Source organism: Symphalangus syndactylus, chromosome 12 (assembly GCF_028878055.3).
Source record: "Symphalangus syndactylus isolate Jambi chromosome 12, NHGRI_mSymSyn1-v2.1_pri, whole genome shotgun sequence".
NCBI lineage: Eukaryota > Metazoa > Chordata > Mammalia > Primates > Hylobatidae > Symphalangus > Symphalangus syndactylus.
This window is the reverse complement of record NC_072441.2, coordinates 138,711,063-138,725,593: the sequence shown is the minus strand read 5'-3', so window position 1 is coordinate 138,725,593 and position 14,531 is coordinate 138,711,063. Positions and strand designations below refer to the sequence as shown.

General features: G+C 44.0%; 3 protein-coding genes across 3 annotated transcripts in view; 1 reads left to right on the top strand and 2 right to left on the bottom strand.

Annotated features, from left to right (window-relative positions):
- The window catches only part of LOC134734895 (uncharacterized), a 99,019-nt gene that overhangs the window by 3,037 nt on the left and 81,451 nt on the right, over positions 1–14,531 (top strand). The window lies entirely within an intron of this gene.
- MYCBP (MYC binding protein) lies at positions 267–11,130 on the bottom strand. Its single transcript, XM_055255228.2, has 5 exons — positions 10,960–11,130; positions 10,687–10,759; positions 5,181–5,229; positions 4,496–4,625; positions 267–2,017 (listed from the first exon to the last, which is right to left on the bottom strand). The coding sequence occupies exons 1-5, from the start codon at positions 11,041–11,043 to the stop codon at positions 1,973–1,975; spliced, it is 381 nt and encodes a 126-aa protein (XP_055111203.1). The 5' UTR covers positions 11,044–11,130; the 3' UTR covers positions 267–1,972.
- On the bottom strand, positions 11,600–13,786 carry GJA9 (gap junction protein alpha 9). The gene has a single exon (XM_055255195.2). It carries the CDS (start codon positions 13,784–13,786, stop codon positions 12,239–12,241), a length of 1,548 nt encoding a protein of 515 aa, XP_055111170.1. The 3' UTR covers positions 11,600–12,238.

The window sequence follows — 14,531 nt, the reverse complement described above, 5'->3', positions numbered from 1 at the left end:
GGCTAAGCTGATCCTGAATTCTTAAATAGCACTGACTGTTACAATTTAAGCAAGTCAGTTTCACCTAAAAGTGTGATTATCCAACCCACGTTGCCTTTCTGTTCAAAAAGGATGGTACCAAAGACAGTCACAGTCACCTGGCTTACTGACATAAATATTACTACTAATCCAATAGTGAAAAGCCCATGAGAATTGGCTGCCACAAAAAAATTTCAACCTGTATCTACCAAGAAACTGTCATACCAACTAAAGAAGCCAAGTCTCTCTCTCTTTCAAAACCCTCATGGGGCCATGCTTTATTATAATGGTCTGTCACAGGTCCTAACCCACACTGTATTTGATTATATACAGTCTCATAATTAAGTCATTCCTCTTTATCACACCCAGCACTTAGTCCACTGCTGCCCATGTAGGAGGCACTCAAATTGGTAAAAGAGAAATCTATTCAAGCGAATGATCTTCTGGCCCCCCTTCAAAAACAAACTTGTGACTAGAAGAGGCACCAGCCATAGCCACATTCCTACTAACAGGGCTGATTTAAATGCCCTTTTAATTGGCTAGGTCATAAGTCTCCAACAGGTACCAAGGCTTTTGCTAGTTAAACCAGTTTTCATTGGATCATTTTGTTTTCTGTGTGTGTTTTGACCAAAAACAAAGACAGGTTCTCTAACAACAGGGAGAGAATATATGAAATAGGAGTATGTCTATAAAATGACGGTCTACCAGTAAGGAAAATAAGTGATCAATAAAACAAAACATCTGATTGTAGGTCTACCCAAAGAAAGGAAAAAGGACTAACAAACAAGAATATAGTGCTTTACCATTTACAAATCTTTCACATACATTCTCATTTGACCCTCACAACAACCCTGTGAGGTAGGCATCACGGACATTCTACTCATTAAACAGATGAAGACAGTAAATCTCAGAGCAGTTCACTGATATGCCCAAGGCTCTACAGTTAGTGAGTGATTTGTATTAATATCAGTCTTTGGCCTAAAAATTCAGCACCCCTCTTCCCCTCATACTTGTCCCACCTACTTCACAGGGATAATGAAGATAAAATGAATTCAAGGCTAGAAAAATACTTTGAGGGAGAAAAGCACTATATAATTATACCTACAAACTATGATTTTCCCCAATATATGGCTCATTCCTCTTCTCATCTCAGCTTGTGTGTGAACCCAGAGTTGTATATTGCCTCTGTCTTGTGCTCAGTAAGCAAATAAGGCAGGCAGGGGGTACAGTGTGATCCTGTTTAAAGTCACATAAATTACAATCAGGGTAAATGCTATTATTAGGCAAATTGAAAAACAGCACAGAAAGGCCAGTGTGCAACTAGGACCCACTAAAGCTCAGAGCAAAGCAATGCAAGATTATCAGACAAGGGATGATTGCATAGAAGGAAAATGTGGTGTCAGAGTTCAAACTGGCACACACACACAGTTATCTAAGGCAAAGTGGTGGCAAAGAAGTTATTTGTTCCATGTTACACAAACAAGAGCAGAAGATTCATGGGAACCCGTACAAAAGCATCTTGTGTCACACGCATCTCTCCAGCTGCCTATAGAGAATATACAGAACAGTGTCACCTTCAAAGAATGACTGTACCTGTGTTCATATCCTGAACTACACCAAGGAATAGCTCCATGCTAAACTGTCTTGGCTAAAATACAACCAGTGCCATCATTCCTAATCAGACTAATAAACAGAATGTCTTTTAAGGTAATGAGTTAGATGGCTGTGTTTAGGTTTTGTTCAGGATTTACTTTGGATTCTCCTGCTTTTAAGACCCAAAGAAAGTTATATTGAGTTTTTATTGATGATTCTATGTGTTTTTAACAGAGTGTGATAGGTGAATTAAACATATTAAAAGAGTTCTATAGCATCTGTTCAGAAAAGATTATATACTATACAAACTATTCAAGTCATACAAAACCATTTTTCATTGTCTTTTCAACAGAGAAGAATCCTATTCAGCACGCTTCTCCTCCTGAGGTGGTTCATACTGAGCAAGCTATGGGGCAAAGACAGAGGGATTTAGGTGAATTTTATTCTAAATTGAGTAAAAGATAGTAAAACAAGGTAACTATTATATTCAACTTAGTTATTGTCAGTAAATTGTATTAATATCAGTTTCTATAACCATTTTAAATCATTCAGTGATTTAAGATTTAATACAATCAAATCTAATGACAGCCCTTTTCATATAAACCTTTAAAATTGCTTTGAAACTAAAATTTCATTCCAGCCGGGCGCGGTGGCTCACGCTTGTAATCCCAGCACTTTGGGAGGCCGAGGCGGGCGGATCACGAGGTCAGGAGATCGAGACCACGGTGAAACCCTGTCTCTACTAAAAATACAAAAAATTAGCCGGGCGTGGTGGCGGGCGCCTGTAGTCCCAGCTACTCGGAGAGGCTGAGGCAGGAGAATGGCGTGAACCCGGGAGGCGGAGCTTGCAGTGAGCCGAGATTGCGCCACTGCACTCCAGCCTGGGTGACAGAGCGAGACTCCGTCTCAAAAAAAAAAAAATAAATAAATAAATAAATAAATAAAATAAAATTTCATTCCAGTTCATGACTGCACTGTTCAAATACTTGATATGCAATAAACTGTATCTTCCCAAAGATTCATTTGCTTATAAGGAACTTTCTTCCTCTCCACCAAAAGTTTACTGAAAATACCCACTGAAAAGTAGATAAAGAGTTAAGTGACATGTCTTAACTTAGCCAGCCAATAAACAACTACTAATGTCTTTGAGTTAACAGGTTCCAAAGAGTTAACTAGCATTACACATTGTGGAATCTTGGATAATTTAAAATAACTACATTTTCTTTTATGCTAAGTGTGGTTCCCTGCAAGAACACTAGGCTAACATTACGTTCTGCCAACTACCTGTTGGAGTTGAGAAGCTTATTAGACTTCACTATGTTTTCGTTTCCTCACCTATAAAGTGGCTTGTGTACGTGTTTCACTGATCTCACAAAGTTGTTGAGAAGATAAAATATATCATGAGAAATACTTAGAGTAATGTAAAATACATTGTGTGATTAAGAATGTGATAAGAACTCAAAGACTTAAGAGTTGACTAATTTGAAGTTTATGAAAATTCTCACAGGACTTTGAAAAAAGAAAAAACTGGCTGGGTGAGGTGGCTCATGCCTATAATCCCAACACTTTGGGAGGCCATGCCGGGAGGAACGTTTGAGCCATGAGTTTCAGACCAACCAGGGCAACATAGTGGGACACCATTTCTACAAAAAATTTAAAAATTAGCCGAGCATGGTGGCAAATGCCTGCAGTCCCAGCTACTCAGGAGGCAGAGGTGGGTGGATTACTTGAGCCTGGGAAGTCAAGGCTGCAGTGAGACATGACTGCACCACTGCACACCAGCCTGGGTAACAGAGACCTTGTCTCAAAAAAAGAAAGAAAAAACTTTAGCACTAGATAAAATTAAGTCCTAACAAATTTACAGAGGGCCACCACATATGGCCTTGCAGACTATGAACTGTACAAATTCTGAGAGGTGCCATTTACAAAGCAGTCGCCCCATATTGGTCTACTTAAAATCAACTGCTTAAGAACCTCAGAACTGACCATTTAAAGAGCATTAACCAATATTCTCATCCTTTTAGTGATACAGGTTCCTAAGAACCTCTTCTTTTTTTTTTTTTGAGACAAGAGTTTCATTCTTGTTGCCCAGGCTGGAGTGCAGTGCAGTGGCACGGTCTCAGCTCACCACAACCTCCACCTCCCGGGTTCAAGCAATTCTCCTGCCTCAGCCTCCCAAGTAGCTGAGATTACAGGCATGCACCACCAAGCCTGGCTAATTTTGTATTTTCAGTAGAGATGGGGTTTCTCCATGCTGGCCAGGCTGATCTCGAACACCTGACCTCAGGTGATCTGCCCACCTCGGCCTCCCAAAGTGCTGGGATTATAGGCATGAGCCACCGCACCCAGCCAGAACCTCTTCTTGACCACACTTTGCTTCTTTGCTTGTCCTATTTCCAGTATGTCTTGTGGTTTTGTTTTTTTTTTTTTTTACCCCCCAACATGAAGTCTTGTTCTGTCACCCAGGCTGGAGTGCAGTGGTGCGATCTCAGCTCGCTAGAACTTCCATCTCCTGGGTTCAAGCGATTCTCCTGCCTCACCCTCCCGAGTAGCTGGGATTACAGGCACATGCCACCATGCCCGGCTAATTTTTGTATTCTTAGTAGAGACAGGGTTTCACCATGTTGGCCAGGCTGGTCTCGAACTCTTGACCTCGTGATCTGCCCACCTCGGCCTCCCAAAGTGCTGGGATTACAGGCGTAAGCCACCGCGCCAGGCCTGTCTTGTGGTTTTCTTGACAGGGCATAACTTTGGCCTTACATTGCAATTAATTCAAATTGATATTCACCCACCTCCCTCCCCCACCGTCCATTTCAGTGAGGTTTTCATCATATAATTATTACAGGTAAAATTATTTTAACGTGAATTCTTTTTAAAAATTTACCTTTGCTTTCAGTTTTTTATTTTCTTCTACAATAGCTTCATATTTCTCTTTCATTTCAGCCAGTTCTAGGCGAAGCAGCTCTATTTCTGGATTTTCTGGAGTAGCAGCTCCTAAGTGATGCTTTAAAAAACTATTATTAATGTTAAGAACTTATTTCTTAGACATGAATGAAACTAATGAAATAGCACAGAGTAGTATCGATATCGCTGACCAGAGTCACCCACTTTACCACCAATATCTACCCAGAGATCACCATCCAAAAACTCAAGTGAACTAACTTTCTCGGCCAGGCACAGTGGCTCACACCTCTAATCCCAGGACTTTGGGAGGCCAAGGTGGGCAGATCACGAGGTCAGGAGTTTGAGACCAGCCTGACGAACACAGTGAAACCCCATCTCTATTAAAAATACAAAAAATTAGCTGGGCGTGGTGGTAGGCACCTGTAATCCCAGCTACTTGGGAGACTGAGGCAGGAGAATCACTTGAAGCCAGGAGGCGGAGGTTGCAGTGAGCCAAGATCACGCCACTGCATTCCCCACCAGGTGACAGTGCAAGACTCCGTCTCAAAAAAAAAAAAAAAAGTAACTTTCTCAATATTCAGAAGTATTTTAAAGGTTATTATCTATCTAAAAAAATAAGAGTTTCAAAATAAAGCCTTTTTCTGACTTGAAAGATGAAAGGATACTCCAAAGCACTGTTAGGTTTCTCTGGTTCTTCATATAAGGCTACCAACACTGCAAATCAAAAGGCAGAAAAAGCAACAATTGACGTATTAAATTTGAATGGCTGAAATTATATTCCATTACCCAGTAAATATTAGGTACCAACTATACGCTGAGCACATTGCAAAGACTATACAATGCTCAACAAGACAGACAAGGTCCCTGTTCTCAACAAATTTACAGTCAAGCGTAAAAGATATGCAAGGAACTAGACAGAGGTTATCAAGCAGGAATACTGGATAATGGGTTGCAGTAGCACACTGGAAGAACACCTAAGCAAGCCTAGGACATCAGGGAAGGCTTCCTAAAGGAAGGCAAAGACCTGATACCTAGGGGTTGAGTGTTTCAGATAAAATGGGAAGGCCCAGGAGCAAGAAAACAATGTATTGAGGAACTGAAAATTCAAGTATGGCTGGAGATGTAATTTGGCAGGAAAGGAAGCTGGAAAGGTGGTCATGGCCACATTAGGGAGAGTCATGCAAATTTGGTTGGCATATAAACAGTTTTAATGAAGGGAGTGACAGGATCCACTCTTAACTGCTATGTGGACCAGCTGGAGTGGGACAAGGATAAAGACAGGAAGAACAGTTAAAAGGCTGATGTGGTAATCCAGTTTAAAAAAGACAGCAACCTGCAGTAGAGTGATGGGAGTGATAGAACAGTGAGAAGAAAGAAATTCGAGAATTTAGGAAAGAATCAACAGGACTATGGTAATTACCGGAAGAAGCTCTGAATTCAAAAATGGTCTTAAAAATTAAGTTTGTTTTGCTAAATAACCACCAACCAAAAACTTTACCAGTAGTCAACATGCTCAAATCAACATTAAAGTAAGATATACTTGAGTGGTTTCATATCTAATCACTCATATGAGCACTACCTTGCTCTTCATCTATGGAACAAATTCCTCCTAGAATTTACTACTTAGATAAAAAACTCTAAATCAGTGGTTGGCCTTTTTGTGCATGGAACCCTTTGAAAAATCTAATAAAAGCAAAAAAAGTAACCACACACACAAAAAAATGTGGCTGGGCGCAGTGGCTCACACCTGTAATCTCAGCACTTTGGGAGGCCAAGGCGGGCGGATCATGAGGTCAGGAGATCGAGACCATCCTGGCTAACACAGTGAAACCCCGTCTCTACTAAAAAACACAAAAAGCGAGCCGGACGTGGTGGCGGGCAGCTGTAGTCCCAGCTACTCGGGAGGCTGAGGCAGGAGAATGGCGTTAACCCAGGAGGCGGAGCTTGCAGTGAGCCGAGATCGCGCCACTGCACTCCAGCCTGGGCGACAGAGCAAGACTCCGACTCAAAAACAAAACAAACAAAAAACCAGTGATAGATATCTAGACCCCAAGTCCTGTTGTAAACCAACTTACATACTTCCCTTTTGTTCTTTTAGAGTTTTAATAACTTACCAAGATAATATACAGTATGAAAAAATCAAATGGGCAACTATTTTTAACAATTTACATTGAGTTCTGATAGTTACTCTTCATCTAAATACACTTAACAGCACTATTTTTTGAGAAATTCATTTGGGTTTTTTTTTTTTTTTTGAGACGGAGTTTTGCTCTTGTTGCCCAGGCTGGAGTGCAATGGCATAATCTCGGCTCACCACAACCTCTGCCTCCCAGGTTCAAGCGATTCTCCTGCCTCAGCCTCTCTAGTGGCTGGGATTACAGGCATGCACCACCATGCCCGGCTAATTTTGTATTTTTAGTAGAGACGGGGTTTCTCCATGTTGGTCAGGCTAGTCTCGAACTCCCGGCCTCAAGTGATCCACCCGCCTCAGCCTCCCAAAGTTCTGGGATTACAGGCGTGAGCCACCACACCCGGCCAAATCCTCATTTTATAAGACATGAATATTAATACTCTACTCTCTCCTCCTCTTATTCCCCCACCCCATTTCTTTCGGCTTCTAATTTGTCAGTGGTACTTACAAGGTTGATAATTGCAGAAGATACTGTAAATACTAAGTTTCCTGTGCTTTTCTATAGATGAAATGCACTTCCTTGTAATCAGACAAGAACTCTATACCCAATCATGCTCCCCTTTTTGCCTTCGCAGCCAGGATTTTTAGAGGTTGATATAGCGCTCAAAATAGCTAAAATACTTCAGCTTCCAAATGATTTATCATCTTTATCTTTAGCCATCCTTTCATAGTGTTTTAATGTTATAAACTATTTCAAATCATCTTGGAAATAAGCTGTAAAAAATTTAGGCCAGACACAGTGGCTCATTCCTGAAATTCCAGCACTTTGAGAGGCCAAGGCAGGAGGATTGCTTGAGCCCAGGAGTTTGAGATCAACTTGGACAACACCTGGACTCTACAAAAAAAAAAAAAAAGAAAAAAAATTGGCCAGGCATGGTGGCTCACGCCTATAATCCCAGCACTTTGGTAGGCCGAGGAGGGCGGATCATGAGGTCAAGCGATCGAGACCATCCTGGCTAACATGGTGAAACCCCATCTCTACTAAAAATACAAAAAAAATTAGCCGGGCATGGTGGCAGGCACCTGTAGTCCCTGCTACTTGGGAGGCTGAGGCAGAATGGCGTGAACCCGGGAGGTGGAGCTTGCAGTGAGCCGAGATCGTGCCACTGCACTCCAGCCTGGGTGACAGAGCAAGACTCCGTCTCAAAAAAAAATTAAAAATTAGCCGGGCACGGTGGTGCATGCCTGTAATCTCAGCTACTTGGGTGCCTGAGGTGGGAGAATTGCTTGAACCTGGGAGATTAAGACTGCAGTGAGATGTGACTGCACCACTGTACTCCAGTCTGGACGACAGAGACCTTGTCTCGAAAAAATATGTATATGTAAATTAAATTTGTGAGGCTGGGCACAGTGGGTCATGCCTCTAACATCAACACTTGGGGAAGCCAAGGCAGAAGGATCACTTGAGGCCAGGCATTCCTGGGTGACAGAGTGAGACTCTGTCTCAAAAAAAAAATAAGCCGGGCGCGGTGGCTCACGCTTGTAATCCCAGCACTTTGGGAGGCCGAGGCGGGCGGATCACGAGGTCAGGAGATCGAGACCATCCTGGCTAACATGGTGAAACCCCGTCTCTACTAAAAATACAAAAAAAATTAGCCAGGCGTGGTGGCGGGTGCCTGTAGTCCCAGCTACTCGGAGGCTGAGGCAGGAGAATGGCGTGAACCCGGGAGGCGGAGCTTGCAGTGAGCCGAGATTGCGCCACTGCACTCCAGCCCGGGCGACAGAGCGAGACTCTGTCTCAAAAAATAAAAAAATAAAAAAAAAGTAAAAATAAAAAGAAAATAAAAAAAATAAATAAAAAGTAAAAACAAATAGAATTGTGTAAAGCACCTATGTTTGAAGCTGAACATCAAATTTTTAATAAATCACATCAATACTGTGTTGGCTGATGTTATTTAGGAGCCTGGAAATCCAAGGAGATTGAGAGTTAAATTCTAGTGGAGGCCAGTGGCTCACACCGGTAATCCCAGCACTTTGCGGGGCTGAGGTGAGCGGATCACCTGAGTTAAGGAGTTCAAGACCACCACCCTGGCCCACGTGGTGAAACCTCCTCTCTACTAAAAATACAAAAAATTAGCTGAGCGTGGTGACACATGCCTGTAATCCCAGCTACTTGGGAGGCTGAGGCAACACAATCGCTTGAACCCGGAGGTGGAGGTTGCAGTGAGCCGAGATCATGCCGCTGCACTCCAGCCTGGGCAACATCTTCTGTGTAGTCAGTTACCTCCTACAACTGTCATTTTTCTGCCTTTTACCATTCAGTCTTTCACTTGCTCCATCCAACCACTCTGGCCTCCTTATACTTCCTGAAACTCTGTTTCTTTCAGGTTTCTGCTCAAAAGTTACTTCTTAAGAAAGGCCTTCCCCCCACCACCCTATATAAAATGACACACACATCCCACCTGTCACTTTTTTTTTTGGAGACAGAGTGTCACTGTTGCCCAGTGGCACAATCACAACTCACTGCAGCCTTGACCTCCTGGGCTCAGGTGATTCTCTCACCTCAGCCTCCACAGTAGCTAGATTACAGGCACACATCATGCCCAGCAATTTTTTTTTTTTTTAAAGAGATGGGAGTTTTGCCATGTTGCCCAGGCTGGTCTTGAGCTCCTGGCCTCTAGCAGTCCACCACCTCAGCCTCCCAAAGTGCTGACATTACAGGCATGAGCCACGTGCCTGGCCTCACCTGTTACTCTTTATCCCTAACTTTGCTGTATTTCTATCTGTAACACCACTAGCTGACACTACATGTTTGTTTATGTATTTGTCTCCCTCAACTAGGATATAAGCTTATGAGAGCCGAGACTTTCATCCTCCCCTGCTTATCTCCAGTGTGCAGAACAGACACCTGAGTAAAATGATTAAATGAAAGAAATGAACGTATGGAGTTTTTAGATGGAATGACATTCAAAGCATCTGTGACACTTTCAGAGACAACATAGCACAGTACTTTCACAGAGTAGTCCCTTAATACTTGCTGAAGTTTATTTGCAAAGAAGTAAACTATTATCTGAACCCCAAATAGGCAGCAATTCAAAATCACTAGCCTGCTTTCTGCTAAGACCCAGGAGTTATGCTCCTAGAATTTTCCTCTAAACTTTGCTTCTGTCCAAAGAGCAGTTACCAATTTATTTCCCACTTCCCAAACTTCCTAGTTTTATATGACCCAAGTCCTCATCCCTGCCAACAATTCCATTCTACACCCTTGAAAATCCCAGTGAGTTGGGTGACACATAGCAGGCATTCAAATTAGTGCTAAGCCAATGAAGTAAACTGTACCCTACCCCTTGGAATCCTCCTGTTTCCAACACTTTACTCATCTACTTAACTTAGATCTTGAAGCCACGAATGAAGAGATACAGAGTTAACAGTAAGCTTTCATTTTAAAAAGTGAAAACAATGTAACCACCTTGATATGCCCTCGAACTCTTTAAGCTGTAATTCTACTTTAACTATGAAATATACACAAAATAAGAATTGACACAGACTAAGGAATGGGGGCTGAAAAGCCACAGCCAAATCCGCTATGAATCTCCTACTTTGGGGATTAGGCTCACTCAGCTACTTCATAGCCCACTTTGAAAGTCGGTCATTTTTCCAGTTGCTCTTTGTCGGAGGGAAACTTTCTTAAGATTCTGAGGACTCCACAAAAACCGTAAGGTGGGCGGAATTGGGATCTGAAGGTCTTTGGCAAACATGTCCACTGCGGCTGCTCGAGGCAAAGCAACGGAAGTTGAAGAGACTTTGCAACAGCTGCAAGAGTTTCACTCCCGGTGCGGAGAAGGTAGCGGAGCTAGGCTACCCCACCCGGGCGGCGTCCAGCAGCCAGGTCCCTGCCGAACCCCGAGGCCCACCTCGCTGGACCCCGGACGGGCCCCATCTGTTTCCCCTCCTTCCCCACGCTACGGCCCGCTGGGGAACAGGGCAGCGCCGGGGAGCACGACGAGGGCACGAGGTACCCTCTCCTAGCCCAGGCTCACCCTTGGTCAGCGTGTCCAGCACCCCCGACTTCTCCAAGTACCTCCGGAACTGCTCACGCTTCGAGTCGGCGGCCTGAAGAGACACCGGGGGTCAGTGGCCAGAGACCGGGAGGCGAGCAGGAAGAAGGCGCTGGGAGTCCGGCAACCCCGCCTCCGCCTCGCTACCTCGGGGCCCTCCCGCCCAAACCTGCGCGCGCGATCCCACTCCCACCCAGAGCCGACCAGCGGCTTGCTACCGCCCGCATGCCCCCAGCCACGCCGCGCCCCCCTCACTTTGTAATGGGCCATAGTGACAGCGGCAGCGGCGTAGCTGGCGCCGGAGACCGCGACTGGCGGGTTGGGAGCAGCACTGCTCATGCGCGGAAGGGGGCGCGCGCCTGCGCACTTGCGAACCACGGGCAGGGATCGCCGGGGTGTGGCCTGTTTTCATGGCGACCAGGACGCTCTGCATCCCCCGTAGCAGGCTGAGCCGAGGGAGGCTGCGTATGCCCGCCCCTCTGGCTGTCGGAGCCGCACCTCTTCCTCTTCCGGCCCCCGTAGCAGTTAGGTTTCTTTGCAGGAGGTGAGATTTTGGTAGCTCTGTCCTGGCGTCCGGAGGCAGAGCCCGGGAGCATTGAGACTATTGCAAAAGGAAGGATCGCCGCACGGCGGTAGCGAGCGCATCTTTCTCATCTGGGACCTCGGAAACTGTGGTGACCCATAGGTGCTGGGCTTCTTGGCTCACGTCCTGAGAAAGTGCTCACAGTGCTTTGCCGTAGCTGAGGAGGGTGTTTAGAATCACATATTTTGGCTCCAGCTTTTATCTTTGAAGTCTCCTTGAGTCGTGGCAGACTTGATGTGGGCCTCTGGAGGATGAGCAGTAACGAGCTTGCAGTAGCTTTGGAGCGCTTACTGTGTGCCAGGCACTGTAGAAAACACGGGTATTTTAAATTTTAATCCTTACAACACCCCTGTAGGGTGGGTACTGTTAATTAAGTGGAGAGGTTAGATGTCCAGTGAGTACAGCCGAGTCCAATCCGAGCAATGAATCACGATGCTATGAACTGGTGAAGGAAAGCCACGGATCTTTTTAAGATTTTATTTACTAGGTAGCAACATGTGAGTATACTCAAGACACATCAGGATGCAGTCTAGAAGGAAACTTAAGTGATTGTGTTCCAGGGGCAAACAAAATTAACCCAGCGTCCAAGGTGGAATTATATAGATCAAGAACCATTTCCTAAGGCTATGGTCTCTTCAAAGAGAAAACCTGATCAAACCATTTAGCCTCAATTCTGAACACTTGATTTTCCCAGAATCGGTTACACACATTCGAAAGGATATCTTTTAAAAAAAAAAAAAAAATCCTGATTTGACAACTCTATGTCTTTGAATTTAGAAGTGTCCCTTCACAATCTCGAATTAGAGCTGTTTTTCTCTTGCTTAAATGAGTTTGCAGTTGTCTGTCTTAACAGCTGGTTTTTAGAGCCGCCCATATCTATTTTTTCTGTGCCCCACCACCACTAGGCTACTTCTCTGACAATATATATAATGTCTAAAAGCCAACCGCTGTTTAGATCTGAAGATCTGTGGGAACCCGCCTACCAATGAGATTGTTTGTTAGGGACACTGCGTGATTTGGAGGACAAACAGGATTATTACAGGTTCTGACCAACCCTGGCTCAAAGGACAGCCCTCCCAAAGAATCAGCAGTGTTTGGAATGTCAAGTGATTGAGACTCTCCTTGTGAAGGTGGAAGCGTTCTGACTGTGCCCTTTCTGAACTGGCCCTTGAGGTTACCTTTAGGAGGTGAACCCCGGTTTTCAGGTTCTGTAGAGGAACCCCATGTAGCTCTAAGCCACCGCGGTTTCCAATCGCAGTTAGCTGGCAAGGAGAAAACTGTTTGGGGTGACTGCCTCATGTTGTTCTCTCCATCTATAGCAACACCTGGAATAGAACGGTGACCTCTAGAGTAGTAGTTCCTTTTGCTGTCTTTGCCTTCAGTTTCTCTTTTTTCCATTAACTGGTTACCATTAACTTCTTTTCCAAATATTTTATGGGTGTCTTTGTTATTATTTGAACTGATGTGTTGAAAATGACTACAGCTAGTACTAAGTGTGGAAATCTCATTAGAAAGTACAGTTTCCTGTTCATCCAAAATGCATTTCTCATCATTTACACTATGATTGTCAGGATTTGGCTGGAATACAGAAGATGAATTTAAACTAGGGTACACTGCAGTGTGTGTTTGCTTTTCCACTAACAGATTATAATCAGGGGCAGAAGGGAGTCGCTTCAGTGAATTTGCAGATGTGCTCTGATATTTGGCTACATTTTGTATTGCCTTGTTTGCATGGAATTCATTATGTTCCTTCTTCAACTTGTATTTTCCCCAAAGCCCTCTTTTAATCTTTTTAAAACCTAGGTGGAAAATTTCTAGAATGTTTAAGAAAAGTGAAATAGTGGCTATAGATTGCATAAATAGTAGGAATATTGTCTTTTCTGTTGGTCTTGAGACAAAACAGTCGATTATATTTGGACACGGGTGGCCATGGCACTTAAATAGCGGCTCTAAGTGAAATCCATACAAAAGGTACTGTCCAATCATGAATCCAACTTCAACCACAGAGCGAGTGAAAATGTGTATCACATAAGTGCAAAGCAAGGTTCCTCTGAGTGGAGCTTTATTGAGTTTCCTTTTCTCCAGCTGACAAAGCTCTTGCTCCAATCTCCTACGATCCCTAGGCATTTCAAACTCTACCTCCTCCAGTTCTACTCTTAACTGAGCTTTCATCCTTTGCCTCTCTTCCTCTAGAACTCTCAGTCGGTACAATGCATGGCCCATGTAGACCAGGGATGGTGAAGACACAAATATCACCTGCAGAACCCAGTATCTAATGAGGGAGATAGGAAAGGCCTGGTCGTAGCATACATTTCTGCAGCCTGGTTGTTCTGTATTGCAGATGAAGCCAGACTGCTCATCATTCCAGACATCCTCAGCTGCTACACCCAGAACAAGCATTCGAAATATGAACAGGATGGTGAGCCAGATCTTTCCAATCATGGTGGAGTGGATGTGAACTTCCTCCAGAGTATCTCCAAGGAGATTCCAGTCCCCCATGTTTATTTAGTCAGCCATCTTAGCTCTGATCCACATCAAATAAGAGGCAGATAAATTCTTCCATTCTGAAGGGAGCACAATTTCTTAAAGCAAACCTATGGTGAAAATATAATAATATGTCACTTCTATATGCTGGTTGCTTTACTTTTTCCCTAGATAGCTGTGGGGGTTTTTCTTTGTTTGTTTGTTTGTTGAGACAGAGTTGCCCAGGCTGGAGTACAGTGTTGCAACCACAACTCCCTGCAGCCTCAACCTCCCAGACTCAAGCGATCATCTCCCCTCTCAGCCTCCTGAGTAGCTGGGACTACGGGTGTGTGCAACTACACCCAGATAATTTTTTTATTTTTTTGTAGAGACAGGGTCTCACTATATTGCTGCAGCTAGTCTCAAACTTCTAGACTCAAGTGATCCTCTTGCCTTCGCCTCCCAAAGTGTGGGAATTACAGGTGTGGGTCACCACACCTGGCCAAAGTGTGAATCTGTTACCAATAATATACTTAAATGTCAGGAATTTAAAACCACTTATATTTAGACATCGCAATACAATGAAAAAACATGAAACCTGGAGGAGGAGTGTATATATTCTCTATTAAGAATATAGGCTGGGCAGCGTGGCTCACACCTGTAATCCCGACACTTTGGGAGGGCGAGGTGGGTGGATCATTTGAGGTCAGGAGTTCCAGACCAGCCTGGCCAACATGGTGAAACCCCGCCTCTATTAAAAATACAAAAATTAGCCAGGCGT